Raw genomic sequence first — 23,018 nt, 5'->3', positions numbered from 1 at the left:
TTTGGTATGTGGGTGGACCGGTGCTTGGGTACTGTCCTTACTTGGACAAGCATCCCACTTATGATTAACCTCTATTGCAAGCATCCGCAACTACAACAAAAGTATTAAGGTAAACCTAACCCATAGCATGAAACATATGGATCCAAATCAGCCCCTTACGAAGCAATGCATAAACTAGGGTTTAAGCTTCTGTCACTCTAGCAACCCATCATCTACTTATTACTTCCCAATGCCTTCCTATAGGCCCAAATAATGGTGAAGTGTCATGTAGTCGACGTTCACATAAAACCACTAGAGGAGAGACAACATACATCTCATCAAAATATCGAACGAATACCAAATTCACATGACTACTAATAGCAAGGCTTCTCCCATGTCCTCGGGAACAAACGTAACTACTCACAAAGCATATTCATATTCATAATAAGAGGGGTATTAATGTGCATATAGGATCTAAACATATGATCTTCCACCAAATAAACCAACTAGCATCAACTATAAGGAGTAATCAACACTGCTAGCAACCTACAGGTACCAATCCCAGACTTAGATACAAGAATTGGATACAAGAGATGAACTAGGGTTTGAGAGGAGATGGTGCTGGTGAAGATGTTGATGGAGATTGGGGCCCTCCCGATGAGAGGAGCGTTGGTGATGACTATGGTGATGATTTCCCCCTCCCGGAGGGAAGTTTCCCCGGCAGAACAGCTCCGCCGGAGCCCAAGATTGGTTCCGCCAAGGTTCCGCCTCGTGGCGGCGGAGTCTCGTCCTGAAAGCTTGCTTATGGTTTTTTCCTCAACGAAAGACTCCATATAGTAGAAGATGGGCATCGGAGGGCCACCAGGGGGCCCATGAGGCAGGGGGCGCGCCCAGGGGGGTAGGGCGCGGCCCCACCCTCGTGGGAAGGGTGTGGCCCCCCTGGTGAACCTCTTGCGCTCAGTATTTTTTATATATTCTGAAAACTTCTTCTGTGAAGTTTCAGGACTTTTGGAGCTGTGTAGAATAGGTCTCTAATATTTGCTCCTTTTCCAGCCCAGAATCCCAGTTGCCGGCATTCTCCCTCTTTATGTAAACCTTGTAAAATAAGAGAGAATAGGCATAAGTATTGTGACATAATGTGTAATAACAACCCATAATGCAATAAATATCGATATAAAAGCATGATGCAAAATGGACTTATCAAGGATCTACGAAGCACTTTGGCAGTGGCACTACTAGGAAAAGGCCTACTAATGGCGCACCTGTTTTGGCTACTAATGGCGCACTACAGGTGCGCCATTAGTACCACGCCACTAGAATATTTTAGTAATGGCACACCACAGGTGCGCCATTAGTATCCCATAGGTGCGCCATTAGTATCTGGTATACTAATGGCGCACCTCATGGAAGTGTGCCATTAGTAACAATTTTTTAAAAAAAATTCATTTTTTCTTAATCTCAGGTCACTATTTCACATATGAGATATCCAACACATATATATACAACAAGCATCCATATAACAATCATATCCAACACACAAGTTTCATCATATATACATACATTGCCAACACATAGTTCCATCGTTACATATTACAAAAGTTTCACATTGTTCATCCAACACCGTTATCCATCAATTGACAAAAGTTTCACATTGATACAAAATAAAAACACAAATGGAAAAGAAGCACTCCATCCATGCAAGCTTCCGTGAATTAAATCAAATCTGCAAAATGATAAACAAGAAGTTAGAAGAAGAAGAGAAGAAGAAGAAGACTAGAAGAATACTAGAAGAAGAAGAACACTAGAAGAATACTAGAAGAAGAATAAGAAGAATAAGAAGAAGACTATAAGATTATTATGTAAACTCGATCATTTTGTGCTAACATGAGTAATTTTGGAGCTAACCTATAGGAAACTAAGCATATAAGCTCTCTAAGTTAGCATATTAGAGCCAACTTAGGTAAAATGAAGCTTACCTATGTCATTTTGGAAAAGAAGAAGAATAAGAAGAAGACTATAAGCTTATTATGTAAACTTGATCATTTTGTGCTAACATAAGTAATTTTGGAGCTAACCTATAGGAAACTAAGCATATTAGAGATAACATAGGTAACTAAGTATATATATATATATCATTTTGGAGATCTGACATACATGACATAGTTCAGTTCTCGTTGTTCTTCTCCTTCTCCTTCATCAGCTTGATGCGCCAAGAGCGGCGAGGCAGTGGAGGCAGCTGTGGGATGTAGTCTTCTACCACAATTGGCGTGGTCATGTCGCCCAGCTGTGGGATTGCCGGCGCCACCACCGGTGTGTGGTCATTGTCAGGCACCACCACCATCGCGAGGCCACCTTCAGGCAGGACGGGCACGACCATCTCTAGGTCATCCTCAGCCACCACCATCTCTTGCCCATGGTCAGCCACCACCATCTCTTGCCCATGGTCATCCACCACCATCTCTTGCCATTGGTCAGCCACCAACAGCGCTAGGTCATCCTCAGCCTGATGCCCATCGTCATCCTGCAGCTCCTCATCCCCACTCTGCTCCTCTTCTCCCGCACTCCAGTCCGGGTCATCCTTCTTGTTGTCTTTGCTGCTGCTTTCGCTAAAGCCAGAATCGCTGTTGCTTTTGCTACAGCCATAATCGCTGCTGCTTTGGCTATAGCCAGTGTCGCTGTTGCTGCTCCCATTGCTTGTCCAAATGCAACAATGACCGTTAACAATCAATGTGAGACAAAGCCAAATGTAGAGGAATAAGAAGAGGCGGAACGCACTAGCATCTTCGTTGTCAGCGTAGCGCATGCGACACATAGTCGCGTTGAAAACCTTCACGATGAGCATTGTGGCATCATCGTCGTACCTGAAGAGAAGAAAGTACCTGGTCCGCAGGTCGTAGGCAATGTAGAACTTCTCCCAGCCACGTCACAGGTACATGTGGCCCTCCTCGATCACCAACTCCATGTCCCATAGCCTGCGAACCCTGCTGCCGACCTGTCGGAGCTTCACATTATCTGGCGGATCTTCACCTAGCATGTTCATAAAAGTGCCAGGCAGCCTCTGCAATTTGGGACAAGGAGTGATGTAGCAAACAACAGAGTTATCATAATGAGATGGGTGAAGGGGAGATCTCTCGTTTTATATACCTGCCTCGTGGCTGATACTGAAGTCCCAAGTATGATACTGAAGAACTCGAAACCATCCAACTCGTACTCCAGTGAGGCAGAGCAGCGATGGCTGCTTCCCCCCATTTCTGATAAGCAGCAGAAGAGACCAATTAGTACCCTTACAACATTATCATACAACATTATAGCAGCATAAATTTTGAGCAGAAGATAATCAACTACACCAATGCACTTCCGAAGTTCCCGCTTCCCACCCATGATGTTGTTAAGCGAGGACTAGTGCCAAATGCATTTTCGGTACGAAAATACATCACAGGCCACCATGTTATTTAATATCATTCTTCTCGAAGACTAATGATTGTTACATCCTACTAAAATGATGTTCTGTCCTCACAGATGTCTCGTTGCTTATGAGGAAGCAGCAAATAAATACTTGAAAAAAGCTCTCGTCCTCGAAGATGCATTCTTGGTTATATTACTGTTCTGAGTTATGTTGTTCTGTTATTTTATTTGAAGACATGAAGGGTTACTTATTTGAAGATGCTACTCCTAAGAAAGGTCAACTTTTCGATCATCAGCCTCTACAATTAAACAATGATGCATTCTTCCTTTTCCTTTCCATCTTCTTCTTCTCCCCCTCTCTTCTTTTCTTGTTCTCCTTTTTCTTTCTTCTCCTTCCTCCTCCTCCTCTTCTCCTTCTTCCTTTCTTGTTCTGTTTTTCAACTTTCTTCTTATTCTTCTTCCTTTTTTCCTTTTTCCTCTTCTTCTACTTCTTCTTCTTTGTTTCTACTTCCTTCTTCTTCTAATTATCTAAACCTAAATCTTGCACTAACCTAAACCAACCACTAACCTAAACCTATCAATAACCTAATTAAACCTAAACAGCAAAGAAAAACAGTAGAAAAAAACAAAAAATGCTCACCTTGGCTCCGGGGGCAGGGGGTGGTGGTGGACAGCCGCGGTTAGGGCAGCGGTGGCGGGCCTGGCTCCGGGGGGCGCGAGGCGGACGCAGGGGGCCCACGGCGAGCCTGGCTCCAGGGTCGGCACGGGCGCAGGGGCAGCGGCGAGCCTGGCTCCGGGGGCGGCGCGGGCGCAGGGGCCGACGGCAGGTGGTGGGGGCGGCGGGGCACCTGGGGGCGCCGTTCGGGCGACGCGGCGCCGGGGCAGTGGCGGGTGGTGGGGGCGACGGGGCGAGGGGGGGTGGGGCCAGGGGGCAGTGGCGGGTGGCGGCGGCGGCGGGTGGTTGGGATGGTGGGGCGACGGGGCGAGGGGAGGTGGGGCAAGGGGGCGGCGAGGGGAGGGGGGCGACGGGGCGAGGGGAGGTGGGGCTCGGCATTACTAACAATTTTTTTTTCAAAACTACTAATGGCGCACGGTGGGTGTGGTGCGCCATTACTATGTCAACTAGTAATGGCGCACTGTACCACGTTGCGCCATTAGTAACAAATTTTTTTTAATTTTTTTTCAAAACTACTAATGGCGCACCAACACATGGTGCGCCATTACTATATAGTAATGGCGCATCACATGTCTGGTGCGCCATTAGTGGCCATATCATCTATAGCCCTTTTCCTAGTAGTGTGGTCTTCTTGACCTTTTCCTTCCTCTTCTTTCCTTCTCCAGCAACCTCTTCAGTTGGCTTGGAGGTTTCAGCAGTTGAGGCTCTCACCTTTAAGGTTGGCACCCTCTTGGCAGGGGCCTTCTTGTGCAAGCTAGGCTTAATTGATGCAACTGTGCCATACTCCTTCTTCATCACCCTCTTCTTGGAGCTGACTTCCTCCTCAACAGCCACATAATCCTCATCTACAGAATCTGAGGTTTTCTTCTTCCTTGTCTTGGTGGCTGCCTTGGGCAAGTTGCTTGGTGTGCTCCTGTAGCCATCATCGGAAGTGCTAGAGGGACTAGTGCCCTCACTCAATTGCACCTGTTCCTCTGACTTGTTCTGGCTGTCGCTCTGGTTAGACATCTCTGCAAACTTACTGACAGCAGACCCTGTTAATAGATATAGTCAAGGTAGACTGGATGAGCATCACAAAGTGCAGAGTTTTTGCAAAAAGGATGACTTAAAAACTTAGTTTTAGTTCTTCACAGAAAGCATTTCGGAGCTACCGATTTGTAAACTCGGTGATACCGAAGCAGCTTTTGGAACCTAAACTAGTGAACTCAGTCAGACCGGGTCACAGTTCGGTGGCACCGAGACTGCTAGGGTTTCACAAAGAATCGAACTCGGTCACACTAATTTGCAATTTTCGGTCAGACCGAAAGTGCAACTACAATGGCCTAAGCCAAATCGGTGAGACCAATTTCTACAATTCAGTCAGTCCAAGATGAGTTCGGCGGAGACCTAACCCTAAATTTTCAAATCCAATCTAGTCTAGAGGATGTTTTAAGTGGATAGATTGATTGCATACATGGTCATGAACATCGCAAAGTCATGTGCTACGAATCGGACTTAAAGGAATAGCACAAAAGATCAAACTCATACCCTAATTCGGCGGAGTTCGCTACGGCGGCAATGGAGGGGCAGAAATCCGTTGACGGCGATGGAAACCAGTAGCGGGAGGTCGTTGGCGGCAAGAGGATGATCCAGAGACCCGAGGCGGCAGAGCAGGACACGCGCGAGCTGAGAGGTTTTGAAGAAATTTCCAAAATCTCACCCGTGGGTATATATATCCCAACCCTGTTGGTGTGACCGAGTGGAACAACTCGGTGGCACCGAGATGCAGAACTACAAGCGGTTACTGCAACTCGGTGTGACCGAAAAGTTCTAATCGGTTGCACCGAGAAGGAAAATCTAGATCAACTTAGTGATCTCGGTGCGACCAAAATGAATGACTCGGTCATACCGAAATGCACAAAGAGGTTTTGGAAGTTTAAGTCTGACGAATCAGGGACTCCGAGTGCTCCTCACACAGAGTGGTTCGAATCTGACTTGATCAAACTTTGTGATGTAGCATGAATAGATTTTGAGACGAGAAACGCATAGATAGCTTGAGGAGGCTCTTAGGCATTCTTGTCCATCCATTTGGCAAAAAAGGCAAACAATCAAAGCAACAAATGTATGTCCTCGAATGAGTGAAAAATGCAACCAACATGCTCACACAATAAAATGACAAATGAAATATGTGACAAAGCATGCACAATCACTCTAGCATCTATCAAGCAATTTGGCGATGACTAGGTCATCTATATATGAGTATATTGACTTAGGAGTCAAATGAGAACATTTGATCATAGGTCATACTCATTGTTTAAGCACAAGTGGAGTTGCCACTTTTACATAAAGCATTGTTGTGCTCACATCATTAGAGTTGCTTTAGCTCAATTGATTAGAGTAAAGCTCCCCCTAGATGTGATATCCCCCCCCCCTAAGAGGGATGAACTAACCTTGGGTTTTGTCGATGATGACTTCATGTAGGTGTTGAAGATGTAGATGCTCGATGTTGATGTAGATCATTCGGAGCAATCTTTTGGAGTGAGTTGCACTTTCAATACCTACACGGGTTAGTCCCACAAGGAACAAACAAGGATATTCATAGACTTAGAGTGATGTTCACATAGGATGATGTCCATGAAAGCATTAGGTTACCTTGTCCCTTGTCCTACCAACAAGAGGGTTTGTGACTCCTTGAACTAGTGCAAGATATGGAAGTTGTTTGCACTTGTCCTTGCCAAGATGATAAGACTGAAGTATGTTGGCGGAGTCACCCTCATGAACTCTCTAGTTCTTCTTCTTATGGATCCACACCATCTTGATGGGAATCCTTGGAGTTGTAGTCGTACTTGATGAAGTGGAACTTGATGTAGTCTTGGGAACCCACTTGAACAAGGCCTTAAGTGCTTCTTCAAATGCATCAATCTCCTCTTGAAGCTTGTCCTTGCCTTTTAGCTTGTGGTCTTGTGGTGGAAGATCATCTTGAGCCTGTGTTCCTTGGAAATAAGTAGGATCATACCTCTCTTGTTGAGGAACAAACTTTGTCTTGGGGTATTGATCTTCTTCCCACTCAACTCCATTGGCATTGAACTTTCGTTCCAAACCAACACCTTGATTCTTCCGGTGTCTTCCTTGCTTGCGTACAATTTCCTCAAATTGCTTACTTCTGGCAAGGCTCTTGTAAACACCTTTCTCTATAATTCCCTTCAATAAGCTATTTTCTTGCTCAAGTGTAACTTGGATAAGAGAATCATTAGTGGAATCAAGAGAGCTACTAGAAGCAACAACATTGGATTCGGCATGATTGTTGTTACTACTAGAAGAAGAATCTTTCTTGTTCTTGTTGCTAGATTTAACTTGTGGCATGTAAGTAGACAAGAGTAAACGCTTGGCAATGTAAGAAGAACTTTTCTTGAGAAGATCATCATTGATTGCTTTTAAGAACTCATGCTCTTGCTCAAGGTTGGGCTTTTCAAAACGTAGCTTATCATGAGTCTATAAAAGTTCTTGATGATCTTCCAAGGTAGTTTCATGAGCTAACTTAAGAGTGTTTAGTTCTTAGTTAGACGCTCAATCTCCTTCTTATCATTGTTATTCGTTTTATCTTGATTAGCATTATTAATAGCAAGTTCATCATAGTTTTCATAACTAGAGTTGTCAATAATAAATCATCATCTCCTAGCAAATCATCTTCATCACTATTGAAATCAACATACTCAGGGTGTGATACCTTTGGGCCTTTAGCCATGAAGCATCTTCCAATCCCTTCATTTGGTGAGTCAAATATGTCGTAGGAGTTGGTTGACACAAGTGCTAGACCGGAAACACCTTCATCTTGAGTATATTCGGAGTCGGAGTGATAACTTCTCTCGGAGTGATCGTCGGAGTCGGAGCCGGATACCCATTCACAAACATGAGCTTGATGTCTTCATTTTGTGTAGCTCTTTGATGACTTGTCCTTCCTTCCCAGATCCTTGCTTCTCCGTGATGTTCTTCATTCATAACAGTCATCTCTACTCCTTCTCTCTCTTGGTGGTGATTCTTCTCTTCGACTTCTTATTTTAGGAGAATCTTCTCTTCTTTTGTAGGGAGCCATACACTCATTGGAATAGTGTCCGGGTCTTCCACAATTGTAGCAATTGCACTCATGACTAGAAGATCTTTTGTCATTGTAGGACCTTGACTTGGAACTTCTTTCCTTGCTTCTACTCTTGTAAAACTTGTTGAAGTTCTTCACCATTAGGCTCAATTCTTCATTGAAAGTTTGTTTCTCACTTGATGATGTGGGAGTATCACATGAGACTTTGTAAGAACCACTTGACTTGTTGTGAAGCTCTTCCTTATCCTTGAGTGACATCTCATGAGCAACAATTCTTCCAATGACTTCCGTTGGCTTGAGATCTTTGTAATTTGGCATCATTTGGATCAATGTGCACACGGTATCATATTTTCCATCCAAGGCTCTTAGGATCTTCTTGCTGATGAATCTATCGATTATCTCTTCACTTCCTAAGCCGGCAATCTTATTTGTGATGAGAGCAAGCCTAGAGTACATTTCAGCGACACCTTCACCATCCTTCATTTTGAACTTGTCAAGTTGACTTTGAAGCACATCCAATTTGGATTCCTTGACGGAGTCGGTACCTTCGTGCATATCAATCAAAGTATCCCAAATTTCCTTTGCATTCTCAAGACGGCTGATTTTATTGAATTCTTTGGGGCACAATCCATTGAAGAGAATATCACAAGCTTGAGCATTGTTTTGCAGCATCTTCAACTCTTCCGCGGTAGCTTCACGGTTCGGTTCTCTCCCATCAAAGAATTCACCTTGCAAGCCAATACACACAATAACCCAAACGGCGCGGTTATGTCCAAGAATATGCATTTTCATCTTATGCTTCCAACTAGCAAAATTAGTACCATCAAAGTAAGGACCTCTACGGTGGTAATTTCCCTCACTATACGCCATACTCTCCTAGGTTGTGAAACCAAGGCTATGATCACCAAAAGCTATGGAAATCAAAGCAAATGGAGACCACAGCTCTGATACCACTTGTAGGATCAAAAGTATGTCTAGAGGGGGTGATTAGACTACTTGACCCAATAAAAATCTAGCCTTTTCCCAATTTTAAGTCTTGGCAGATTTTAGCAACTTAGCACAAACAAGTAATCAACCTACACATGCAATTCTAAGAGTATAGCAGCGGAATGTAAAACAATTGCATATGAAGGTAAAGGTAGGAGTTTGGAGGGAGCAAGCGCATGTAGACACAAAGATTTTTGGCGTGGTTCCGATAGGTGGTGCTATCGTACATCCGCGTTGATGGAGACTTCAACCCACGAAGGGTAATGGTTGCGCGAGTCCACGGAGGGCTCCACCCACGAAGGGTCCACGAAGAAGCAACCTTGTCTATCCCACCATGGCCATCGCCCACGAAGGACTTGCCTCACTAGGGTAGATCTTCACGAAGTAGGCGATCTCCTTGCCCGTAAAAACTCCTTGGTTCAACTCCACAATCTTGACAGAGGCTCCCAAGTGACACCTAACCAATCTAGGAGACACCACTCTCCAAAAGGTAATAGATGGTGTGTTGATGATGAACTCCTTGCTCTTGTGCTTCAAATGATAATCTCACCAACACTCAACTCTCTCTCATAGGATTGGATTTGGTAGAAAGATGATTTGAGTGGAAAGCAACTTGGGGAAGGCTAGAGATCAAGATTTATGTGGTTGGAATGGAATATATTTGACCTCAACACAAGTGTAGGTGATTCTCTCTCAGAAAATGTATGTTGGAAGTGTAGGCATATTCTGATGGATCGCTCCATGAATGAAGAGTTGGTGGAGGGGTATATATAGCCTCCACACAAAATCTAACCGTTACACACAAATCACCAAACTCGATGGGACCGAATCATAAAACTCGGTCGGACCGATTTGATTCATAATGTGACTGTTAGGCATTTTGGTGGGACCGACATGTCAACTCGATGGGACCGATTCCATTAGGGGTTAGGTCATAACATAATCTTGGTGAGACCGATTACACAAACTCGCTGGGACAGAATTTGGTAATCGGCAAACAAAGAGTTGGTCAGGCAAACTCGGTTGGACCGATTCGCTCATCTCGGTTAGACCGAAACGTTATGAAAGGGAAACGGAGAGTTTGCATTGCAGTCTCGGTGGGACCGATCGCTCATCTCGGTTAGACGGAAACGTTGCGAAGGGAAACAGAGAGTTTGAAATCCCATCTCGATGAGACCGAGATCCCTATTGGTGAGACCGAAGTGTCTAGGGTTTCTGGCAGTGGCTATGTCAAGTGAACTCGGTGGCGCCGGATAGAAGATTTTGGTGGGGCCGAGTTTGACTTTTGGTTTGTGACATATGTGGATATGAGAAAGTAGTTGAGGGTTTTTGGAGCATATCACTTAGCATTTGAGCAAGTAACTCATTAAGCAACACCTCACCCCCTTTTAATAGTATTGGCTTTTCCTATGGACTCAATGTGATCTTGGATCACTAAAAGTAAAATGTAGAGTCTTGTGCTTTGAGCTTGAGCCAATCTTTTGTCCTTAGCATTTTGAGGGGTCCACTTTCTAATCCATGCCATGCCAATCATTGAGCTTTCCTGAAATATTTACTTTCAAATAGCATTAGCTCAATGAGCTATATGCTGTTAAGAATTACCAAAACCACCTAGGGATAGTTGCACTTTCTAGGGGACACGATGTTTACCTAGGTTCGGGCCCTCTTAATGGAGGTAATACCCTAGTTCCTACTTGATTGACTTTTATAAGTATAGGGGTTACAAGAGTTGATCTACCTCGAGATCGTAACGGCTAAACCCTAGATGTCTAGCCTGTATGATTATGATTGCCTCTATGGACTAAACCCTCCGGTTTATATAGACACTGGAGGGGCCTAGGGTTGTATAGAGTCGGTTTACAAAGAAAGGAATCTTGACATCCAAACGCCAAGCTTGCCATCCACGCAAAGGAGAGTCCCATTCGGACACGGGGAAAGGCCTTCTATCTCGTATCTTTATGGCCCATCAGTCTGGCCCATGTCGCATAGCCCGACCATCTGAGGACCCCTTAGTCCAGGACTCCCTCAGTAGCCCCCGAACTTGCCTTCAATGACGATGTAGTATACGGCTTTTATGTTTTGAGCTTTGTAAGGTGGTTTCTCCATTATACTTCGGACTGTCGACAATTCGGCTCCATATTAAATATCATGTTTTTTGCCGCCACCGCCCCGGCTTCCACACGCCAGACGAATGCGAACGGTTCAAGTATCTTTTACAAATAACCCCTCGAACATGCAAGGATGGGGTCTATTTAAGGGGATTGGATCTCAAATGGCATTCCGCACCACACGGAAATCCTTAGAACTCGCCACAAGAAATCATCCAAACATGGCCGGCACTCCTAGCTCCTCCTCACGCCCCTATGAACCTCAAAAAGGTGACTAGGAAAGCTGCTCGGTGTCACACGACCATCTGAATTAACTTCAGAGGCAGGGATATCTTCCTTCCGCGGATCTAGTCACCTTTCGGGATGGGTTAACTTCCCTTAATGGCGAAGCCCTGGCAGAAAATTTCCCCAATCCTTCTAAAGAGGAGCGGGTGTGCTTCGTTTCTTTCCTTCTGAGAGGCGTAGGATTCCCTATCCACCCTTTCCAAAGAGGTCTCCTGGTGTATTATGGACTCCAACTGCACAACCTGACGCCAGGCTCCATCCTGCATATCGCGGGCTTCGTCGCTCTCTACGAGCTATTCTTGGGCTGTGAGGCCCATTTTGAATTATGGCGGAAACTCTTTTGCCTCGTTCCCTGCTCCTAAAAGGGATCTATATTCGAGGTGGGCGACACCGAAGTATGGCGCATAGCCGGGACAGGATACCTGTCCGGCACTCCGAAGAAGGCATCCGACGAGTGGCCCTCAGAATGGTTTTATATCGAAGACATCGTTCTTCCGGACCCAATCCAGCGCGGCCTTCCCGAATTCTCCAGCGCTCCTTTAAAGAAGCATGCCAACTGGCGTCCCCAGAGCCTCGAGGAAAGAGACAGTGCGGAGGTCGAGAGGTTTGCAAGCAAAATCAGAGTACTTGCCAACTCCGGGCTATCAATAATTGAGGTAATGGAAATTTCAATAACGCGATGCATTTAGCCACTCCAATGTAGGGGTTTTCCCATGTGGCATTACAACAGGGAGGACGATGCATCCCGTTGTCTACGCCAGGGTCCGGACAACTTTGCCGCCCTGGCCACCATCTTAGCTGATCTTTTCAAAGGGGAGAAGGAAGACTTCACTCGCTTTAAGTGTCGGGAAGGTTTTTCCGTGTACAACCCCATCGACTGGGTATGTTTTCGACGATCAGCTTTACTTAATCCTTTTCCGAAGTTATGCTAGTCGAATCTAATCCGGCCGCTTTTACCGTTAGCTTAGCACTATGATCGTTTAGTTTATTGCTATTAATTTCTTCATGACTTATACATGTTCCTATGACTATGAGATTATGAAACTCCCGAATACCGGAGGAACACTTAGTGTGCTATCAAATGTCACAACGTAACTGGGTGATTATAAAGATGCTCTTAAGGTGTCTCCAATGGTGTTTGTTGAGTTGGCATAGATTGATATTAGGATTTGTCACTCCGATTGTCGGAGAGGTATCTCTGGGCCCTCTCGGTAATGCACATCACTATAAGCCTTGCAAGCAATGTGACAAATGAGTTAGTCACACGATGATGCATTATGGAACGAGTAAAGAGACTTGCCAGTAACGAGATTGAACTAGGCATGATGATACCGACGATCGAATCGCGGGCAAGTAACATACCGATGACAAATGGAACAATGTATGTTGTTATGCGGTTTGAGCGATAAAGATCTTCGTAGAATATGTAGGAGCCAATATGAGCATCCAGGTTCCGCTATTGGTTATTGACCGGAGATGTGTCCCGGTCATGTCTACATAGTTCTTGAACCCGTAGGGTCCGCACGCTTAATGTTCGATGACGATTTGTATTATGACTTATGTGATTTGATGTACCGAAGGTTGTTCGGAGTCCCGGATGAGATCACGGACATGATGAGGAGTCTTGAAATGGTTGAGATGTAAAGATCGATATATTGGAAGGCTATATTCGGACATCGGAAAGGTTCCGAGTGATTAGGGTATTTTTCGGAGTACCGGAGAGTTACGGGAATTCGCCGGGGGAAGTAGTGGGCCTTAATGGGCCATAGGGAAAGGAGAGAAGGGCCTAAAGGGGTGCCCCCCCATGGGCTGGTCCGAATTCGACTAGGAGGGGGCGGCGCCCCCCTCTTTCCTTCTCCCTCTCCCTCTCCTTCCTTCTTCTCCTACTTGGACTAGGAAAGGGGGAAACCTACTCCTACTAGGAGTAGGAATCCTCCCTTTGGGCGCGCCCCTTGAGGCCGTCCCTCCTCCTCCCCTCCTTTATATACGGGGGAGGGGGAACCTCATAGACACACAAGTTGATTGTTTAGCCGTGTGCGGTGGCCCCCTCCACAGATTTCCACCTCGGTCATATCGTTGTAAAGCTTAGGCGAAGCCCTGCATCGATAACTTCATCATCATCGTCATCACGCTGTCGTGCTTACGAAACTCTCCCTCGACCTCAGCTGGATCTAGAGTTCGTGGGACGTCACTGAGCTGAACGTGTGCAGATCGCGAAGGTGCCGTACCTTCGGTGCTAGGATTGGTCAGATTGTGAAGACGTACGACTACATCAACCACGTTGTCATAACGCTTTCGCTTACGATCTACGAGGGTACGTGGACAACACTCTCCCCTCTCGTTGCTATGCATCACCTAGATGGATCTTGCGTGTGCGTAGGAATTTTTTTGAAATTACTGTGTTCCCCAACATTATTCCCTTAAGGACGCTAGCTTTCGGCTTCACCCGTCTGAAGTGCATGTCCTGATGACCCGGTTGTAACAATCGTAGAGGTGCTCCCTTTATGCCCTAGCCGAACGAGCGGGAACATAGGGCATAAGCACAGGAGCCAGGCAACCCAACTTGGCAAAAACTTAAGTCATAGAGGTGCATATAATGGCGAGGACAGGACATATATGAGCAAACAACACACGTATATATGGTGAGCTTTATGCTCGAAATGATAATAAGCTTCTATTAGAGGAATCCCCCTGGTTATGATGGGGTGTGTACATTTAAGGACATATACCCCTCAAGTGTACGGCTTACCCGAACACACGCTAGAAGTTGTAAGGGAAAAAGAAAAAGGTAACGAACGATGTGTTCAGATTTAAGCGTAAGATCTTCAGAGTCTGGCAGCATTCCATGGGTTCGGCTCTAAGCGATTGTCTGATGCGTTGCGAAGGCGATAGGCTCCTCCAATGTGAACTTCATCTATAATGAAGGGACCCTCCCATTTGGGCTTGAGCTTGTCCTTTTTCTTCTCTCGTGGGCGTAGAACGAGTTCACCGACATTATAAGTCTTAGCCCGCACTTCTCTGCTTTGGTATCTTCTAGCTTATTGTTGGTAAAATGCGGAATGGGCCTTTGCGACATCGCGCTCCTCCTCCAGGCCATCTAAGTTGTCTTGCCGATCGAGCTCGGCCTCTCTCTCCTCATACATGCGCACTCGAGGTGAGTCATGAATAATATCGCAGGGCAGGACAGCCTCTGCGCCGTACACCATGAAGAACGGTGTGTATCCGATCGTGCAACTGGGTGTGGTCCGCAGCCCCCAGAGTACGGAGTCGAGCTCCTCGACCCAGTGTTCATCCGACTCCTTTAAGGATCGCACTAGTCTAGGTTTGATTCCGCTCATTATCAGGCCATTGGCCCGCTCCACTTGACCGTTTGTTTGGGGGTGATACACGGAGGCATAATCGAGTTTGATACCTAGATTAGCACACCAATTTTTCACCTCGTCCGTTGTAAAGTTAGAGCTGTTGTCAGTAATAATACTGTGTGGGACACCATAACGGTGTACGACGCCGGATATAAAGTCTATCATCGGTCCGGCTTCAGCCGTTAACTGGTTTGTCCTCTATCCACTTAGTGAGTTTATCTACCATAACCAGCAAATATTTTTTCTTATGGCTTCGCCCTTTAAGGGGTCCGACCATGTCCAGCCCCCAGACCGTGACAGGCCAAGTAACCACTACTAGGAAAAACCTTACCAGTAGCATGGGTTTTGGGACTACCAGTAGCGTAGGTTCCCATGCTACTGCTATGACGCTATAGCTATGTTTTAGAAGTAGCGTGTGTTTTACCCCACGCTACAGCTAAAAAGTTAGTAGTAGCGCGCGCAACCCACGCTACTACTATTCCTAACCCACGCTACTACTATTCCTAAGTACTAGTAGAATGCCCTTCTTCCCCCACGCTACTGCTAAGTAATTAAAAATTAAAAAAAGTTAGATGCAATATTTATGGATGGAAATCAAGACACATCTAGTACAAAGGTCACAGAACCATCTTAGCACTTGCATCGTTCATGTATACAACATTGAAAATCTGAACTCAAAGAAATCATGAGATCCCATTTATACATCAGATGCACACAACCATCACGAAAGGTGGGTACCTTCCCTAGCGTCCCACCACCAACCTAACCAGACCACTTTTCTAAATGTATCTACCAAGGAGTCGAGGTCCTTCACCTCGGCAACCTCCAGACGGTGGCATCGAGGTCCTCCACCTCGGCAACCTCCTGACGGTGGCGTAAAGGTCCTCCACCTCGTCGACCTCCGGCATCACAATCACCTGGACAATCATCTGCGTGACACAGTCGCCGGGCTTCACGGTGAAGTCCGTCTCTGAGTTGTTGAAGAGCACGATGCCCACCGGGTGCGGTAGTCTGTGACGATCACCCCTGCGCCCATGTTGGGAAAGTGGAAACTGCTTGTTAGTTCTTGTCCTTGTGTAGATCCGGTAGGGTATTTTCTTCATTTATCAATCTCTTTTAGTCTTTTATGAATCTTCGAAACGGAAACACACCTACTAAATGCATACCCTAGCTATACGTGTTCATGCTATCTTGTTCAACATTCTGTTCAACATTTATTGTTGCATGGATAGGGAAATAGACAACCAAGGACTTCAGAAAATCAATTCCCACTGTTTTTTCAAAACAGGGAATAGGCAAAGTCTATTTTGAATTTTGATATTCCATGCCAACTTTAAGTATATATGCTACCATGTAATCTTGGAACGTGGATCAAAATGAGATTTCAGGCTTTGTCAACCTTACCATGATCAGTACTAAATTCTCTAGGCTGCTCAACCTTGTAGGGATCATTTCTTTCACCTAGTATCTCATTGTTAAGTTTGGGAAGAAACCTGCTTACGTTCACATAGTCATCCATATCCTGAAGAAAAACACAGTATACATTTTCAGTGACTCACAATATATCATCGAATATTGCTCTGGTTTACTCTAAGAATAATTGTTAAAGATCAGCCAATGTTTTCTTACAATCTTCCACTCTGTGAAGTAGAAGTAAAAACTGAAAGCGAAAAACTGAGTGATTTCTATTAACAAGAATCGCCTATGTAATATTGTATTGAAACGGACAAACTGAAATATTAGACCAATCTTATTATCTACTGAACACCGACCCTCACTTGTTAATCTTGTTCGGATGTTCACTTACTGCACATCTAAACATCTGCATACAGCTACAAACAGGCTTCTGATGACCAAACATATTTTTTTCATCAATTAGATTTACATGGCACATTTTTCCCCATCAGTTAGCTACAAGACTCTACATACATACAGGCAAAGCAATTTTCACCAAGAATCAGCTCCTTGCATATATAATGAATTAATTTTCCGTATTATTCTGAATGACAATTTTATAAAAATCAAAAACTACCTTATTTTGAGGTTGTACTTGCAAGTTACATATACTATTCATAAATAAAAAGAAACAGTAGGTGCAGTGTTGTACTTGCAACACAAGCAGAGCACTCAAGCTCAAAATGGAAAACCACTTGGCCAACAGCAAGAAGACAGGGGCAGTTATGAATGACCATTTAATATTGTAGGACACAGAGAACTCCCAACAGAACCCTCAGTCATTGAACAAATTTAATTCTAAATAAAAGGAATACACATTTATGCAGTATGAGATCATGTTAATTGGTTGCAAGACTGAAGATGGTCCAATGCTAGTGCCATCAGAACTGAGCTATTCAAATTCAGGATACTGAAATGTGAAAACAGTGTGCAGATTACTACTATCCATGGTGGAAAGTAAAAGGGACCCAATATATAACTTAAATACAACCTAGTTAGTTAGTGGAGCTTAATTCATCAGCCACATTAGTACGGACATTACGAATTGCCATAAGCAAAGCAGCAGCTACCTGCGGGGCTAATAAGCAGTTGATATGCCACAACAATACAGACAGATTGCACGGACACAAACATTGGTCCATCCACGATATGATTAGAAAGTTAGTAGCATAATGCATCAAGCATGCTTACTAACTTAGTAGCCACCAACACAATATTCTGCCGCTTATAATATAAATTTGATTATAACAAGAGGAGAAGAGGGGGTGAGAAGAGTTGCCTGGCGACAGGATTAGCTGGTCCGGCAATAGGGAACTTCAAATACTCAGTATCCCATTCAATTTTGACTACTCATGAATTTTGTGGCATCAAATGTGTCAAGCTAAAAAATCATAAAGAAGCTATACTATGCTAACCTAAGCTAACTGCAATTTGTGAAATCACAAATAGCATTAGTTGACATAAAAAATAAGACAAAAGCTTTGTGCTGATCACATGTTAACTTCATTTTAAAATCCTAGTCACCTTCATTTGTTCGCCCATGCCCTTTATCAGCAGCTCAACTGCCACTAAGTCAACGCCACACCTTTTGTGGTCCAGGCTATCTATCCTATAAGAGTGCATGACTGAATTCATGACACAAAGTAGTTACAGAACAATGAAAGAATGTCGAAACACATAAACAAGAATTGGCATTTCTTGCTTCCTTAAGAAGGTTTGCCATAAACATAGCTGAGCTAATTAAGGTAGATTAGATTATTGTTATTTGTAAAATAAAAAATGCCATTGCATCTCATTTAAGTAAAATTCAGGTCTAAGTATTCACTCCTACATTCTACAGTGGACAAACATACATTGAGAACCTGAACAACTAAAAATACAACATCTATTATATACAGGAAGAACAATGCATAAATAAGTGTCTGTGAATAATTAAAAAAACTTCAATGTAAATTACTATTTCTGATAAATAAATGAAGATAAAAAAACAGCAGCAGGTGCAATCTAACCTAATTAAAGATTCAGTTTTCTCCTTTCTGAAGATAAAAAAGTTTCAGTTTGGTTGTGACACCTAACACCATTAATTCAGGCAGAGCATGAGAGAGAGAGGGACCTTGAAGAGTAGGAAGAAGCAGACCCGGAGGAGCAGTGGTCTTCTCTTCACTTGTAGGTGGAGCCCTGTGCGTGACCCCCATGGAGAAGAGAACAAGGATGGAGCCTTGTTGCCCTGTGCGTGAGGAATCAAGGAAATCAGGGAAGGTAATCCAAGATGGTCAAGGAAATCAACGATGGAGCCCTGCTGCCCTGCTACCTTGGCTTGACGATTTGCAGGTCCGCTCCATCCACTGGGCCATCTCCGTCGAGGTCGTGGCGGATGGATCTGACCTACACGACCGATCTTCCTCCCGCTTGCCTTGTCTTCCCTAGTGATGAGATGGGGGATGGAGGAGACGGTGTGGGAGGCGTACATGGAAGAGATGGATCCACGGACAAAGGGAGAGAAAGTGTGGGGATGGTGGCCGGCGGCGATGGGGAAGAAGGCACAACATGGCACCGAGGTTGGATCTGGATCAGAGTAGGGAGGAAGGGGAGAGAGAGAGAGAGAGAGAGAGAGAGAGAGAACATGACGAGGGAGAGAGGGGGACAAGGGAGACAGGAAGGTGTGGTGCGCTTAGTTGTAGCGCATGTCGGTGAACCGCGCTATCACTAAGTTCGTAGTGGTAGAGCGTTCTCGGAAATACACACTACTACTATGGCCAGTCCCGAGGGCATGATGAGAACCACATAGTAGTAGCACGGCTAGACAAAACTAACGCTACTGCTAAGTTATACCAGTAGCGTGTTTGGTACCCAGCACTACTGGTAATTACCAGTAGCGTGGTGGCCCAAACAGACGCTACTAGTAAATTTCTACCTATAAGCTATTTCCTAATAGTGAACGGGGACTGTTTGCAGGGTAGTGGGTGGCATATGGCTTTGATTCGCAAAAAGCTAGCATCCGACACAGCGTTGTACGAGGTCTTGCGCGTCTGCTCGGGCCGTGGGCCAAAATAAACATGTACAGAAGGCCTTATTTACAAGGGCCCGAGCTGCGGCGTGATGGCCGCCAAGACCAGCATGTATTTCGGCCAAGAGCTGTCGTCCCTCCTCTTCGGAGATACATCTTTGAAGGATTTCGGTAGTGCTTTTATTGTAGAGCTCTCCTTCATGAACCTTGTAGGCTTTCGAACGATGCAACGAGCCTCATTCTGGTCCTGAGGGAGCTCCCCCCTATTAAGGTAGGCCAGGATGGGTTCGGTCCATGGGGCGATTACCGCCATGATTACATGGGCGGAAGGTGTTGGTTCTGTGCCCGAGCCCCCGATGATGTCCGAATCGTGTTCGGCTTCTGGGGGTGTGATCGGAGCCGGACTGGTATTTTTGCTCTCGTCCTGCCATACCATGGATGGCTTGAAGAGCCTTTCCACGAAGGTGTTAGGCGGGACGGGCTCGTGTTTAGCGCCCATTCGAGCAAGGATGTCTGCTGCTTGGTTACTGTCTCGGGCCACGTGATGAAACTCGAGCCGCTCGAACCGAGCTGATATTTTGAGCACAACATTGCGGTAAGCTGCCATCTTTGGATCATTTGAATCGAATTCTCTGTTTATTTGGGATATTGTGAGGTTTGAATCCCCGCGCACCTCGAGGCGTTGTATGCCCATAGAAACAACCATCCGGAGACCATGTAGTAGGGCCTCATATTCGGTTGCGTTATTGAAGTCAGTGTACATGATTTGCAATAGCAACGGACTGTGTCCCCTGTAGGGGATGTTAGGATGACACCAGACCCCAATCCGGCTAACATTTTAGAACCGTCGAAGTACATCACCCAGTTGGAGTATGTATCGTATTCTTTGGGGAGTTTGGCTTATGTCCATTCACTAACAAAGTCAGCCAACACCTGAGATTTAATAGCACGGCATGGTTTAATTGTACGTTATTTTGAATGGTAGGAGCTCGATGGCCCATTTTGCAATGCGGCCGGTGGCGTCTCGACTATTTATGATATCATTGAGTAGTACCTCGGAGGCCACCGTGATCAAGCACTCTTGAAAGTAGTGTCTCGGCTTCCGAGATGCCATGAAAACCGCATATGCTATCTTTTGATAGTGCGGGTACCGGGATTTACATAGTGTGAGAACCGCCGATACGTAGTATACAGGTTTTTGGAGTGGGAATTTATGTCCCTCTTCCTCTCATTCAACAACGAGTACTGCGCTTACCACCTGGTGAGTTGCAGATATGTATAGTAGAATGGGTTCGCCGATGTTAGGCGCGACAAGGACTGGGTTGTTTGCTAGTAGAGATTTTATTTCTTCCAACCCGGTTGTTGTCGCGTCCGTCCACTCAAAGTGGTCGGTACGTCGGAGCATGCGATATAGTGGCAGCGCCTTCTCTCCTAATCTGGAGATAAAGCGGCTCAAGGTTGCCACGCACCCAGCTAGTTTTTGGACCTGCTTTAGGTCTGTTGGAATTGCCAACTGTGACAAGGCTCTAATTTTGGACGGGTTTGCCTCGATTCCTCTATTTGAAATGATGAACCCGAGCAGCTTTCCGGCCGGAACGCCGAAAACACATTTTTTCGGATTGAGCCGTATGTCGTATGTTCGAAGGTTGTCGAGTGTAAGACGTAAGTCATCCACCAATGATTCGACATGTTTAGTTTTGATGAATACATCATCTACATATGCCTCCACCATCTTGCCAATTTGTTTTTCCAAGCATGTTTGAATCATGCGTTGGTAGGTGGCACCGACATTTTTGAGTCCGAAAGGCATAGTGTTGAAGCAGAAAGGCCCGTACGGGGTAATGAATGCCGTTGCGGCTTGATCGGATTCCTTCATCTTAATTTGATGGTATCCGGAGTATGCATCGAGGAAACATAATGAATCGTGTCCTGCGGTTGCATCGATGATCTGGTCAATGCGGGCAGTGGGAAGGGGTCCTTAGGGCAGGCTTTATTGAGGTCTTTGAAATCGACACAAAGGCGCCAGGATTTGTCCTTCTTTGGCACCATGACTAGGTTTTCTAGCCAATCCAGGTGTTTTCTCTCTTGAATAAACCCAGCTTCAAGTAGTTTGGCTAGCTCCTCCACCATAGCTTGTCGCTTGGGTTCGGAAAATCGCCGAAGTGTCTGCTTGACTGGCTTGAACCCCTTTATTATGTTGAGGCTGTGTTCGTCTAGTCTGCGTGGGATTCCTGGCATATCTGAAGGGTGTCAGGCGAAGATGTCCCAATTCTCACGCAGGAATGCTCTTAGAGCGGTGTCAACCGTGGGATCCAGCTGTGCTCTGATGGCTGCTGTTTTATTAGGATCCATCGGGTGGACTTGGAATTTGACTATTTCTTCTGTTGGCTTGAAAGAAGTGGATTTAGGCCTTTTATCGAGAATTACGTCGTCTCTATCCACTTTGGAGCACAGAGCGATGAGCTCCTCGGCCGCGAGGGCTTCAGATAGTGCCTTGAGGGCCAGGGATTCGATTTTGTTTTCGGTGCGGAGTGTTATGTCCGGATCACTGGTGATAGTGATGACTCCGTTGGGCCCAGGTATTTTGAGCTTCATGTACCCGTAATGAGGTATAGCTTGAAAGCGTGTGAATGCGTCTCACCCCAACAGCGCGTAATATCCGCTGTTGAAAGGTGCCACCTGGAAGATTAACTCTTCAGACCTGTAGTTCTCAGGCGTGCCGAATACTACATCAAGTTTAATTTTGCCAGAACATCGTGCTTCTGGACTGGGAATGATGCCTCGAAAGTTTGTACTGCTCTGCTCGATGTGGTTCTTGTCCATTTGTATTTTGTCGAGCGAGTCCTCATAAATGAGGTTTTATCCGCTGCCACCGTCCATGAGCACTTTAGTCAGCCGAAAGCCGTCCACAATTGGGTTCAGAACTAGAGCTGCTAATGCTCGGACTGATCGGGCCCATGGTTCATCAGTAGCATTGAAGGTTATCGCCATGTCGTTCTAGGGATTGACTGCAGCTACTTGGTTGACTTCGGCGAGGTCGCAGAGCACCCTTTTGCGCCGATTGTTTGAAGAAAAGGTCTCGAAGACAGTAAGCACATTGAGATCGTTATCCTCCGGGGGGTATTTGTCTGAGGTAGTGTTGGTGAGGATGGCTTCAGCACTCTTAGACACCTTCCGGAGTATCCAACATGCCCGAAGGCTATGTGTTGGTTCGGATGTTGGCGTCGTGTGTATCAGACAAGGCTTGTCGAGCCATTCGTCAAGGACATTTCTATGTCCCGTTAAGGGCTTGATTTTCTTGTCCGTGTAGTGATGATCAGGTGCCCCGTGAGGGTGCATCCTTTTTGCCCGACCGGTGGGTGGCTTAAAGGCCGGTGGTTCCCACCGAGCTATCTGGGCATTCCAGGCGCTTTCCATTGTGTAGTACTTATGTACTATGTGTGCCAAATCTGTGAAGTGCAGTATGCGGCATCGGTTGAGGGCATTGAGGATCCCTTCCTCCGTACAGTTGCGGCAAAAGAATGATACCGCGTCGTCGCCACAACAATCTTTAATCTTGTTTTTAACAAGTAGGAATCTAGCCCAAAAGTGAAGGACTGTTTCCCGAGGTTGCTGCCGTACATAAATTAAGTCGCATATGTCCGAGGGACCGGAATTGCTTGGAGAGTATTGCTTGTGG

General features: G+C 45.5%; 1 protein-coding gene across 1 annotated transcript; it reads right to left on the bottom strand.

Moving 5' to 3' along the window:
• Positions 1–15,463: 15,463 nt before the first annotated feature.
• On the bottom strand, positions 15,464–19,018 carry LOC125524844. The gene is made up of 4 exons (XM_048689867.1): positions 18,644–19,018; positions 18,446–18,559; positions 16,282–16,399; positions 15,464–15,903 (listed from the first exon to the last, which is right to left on the bottom strand). Exons 1-4 carry the CDS (start codon positions 18,800–18,802, stop codon positions 15,830–15,832), a joined length of 465 nt encoding a protein of 154 aa, XP_048545824.1. The 5' UTR covers positions 18,803–19,018; the 3' UTR covers positions 15,464–15,829.
• Positions 19,019–23,018: the final 4,000 nt, after the last annotated feature.

Source organism: Triticum urartu, chromosome 7, assembly GCF_003073215.2.
Source record: "Triticum urartu cultivar G1812 chromosome 7, Tu2.1, whole genome shotgun sequence".
Classification (NCBI taxonomy): domain Eukaryota; kingdom Viridiplantae; phylum Streptophyta; class Magnoliopsida; order Poales; family Poaceae; genus Triticum; species Triticum urartu.
The sequence above is the reverse complement of the archived record's forward strand: the minus strand, read 5'-3'. Positions and strand labels throughout refer to the sequence as shown.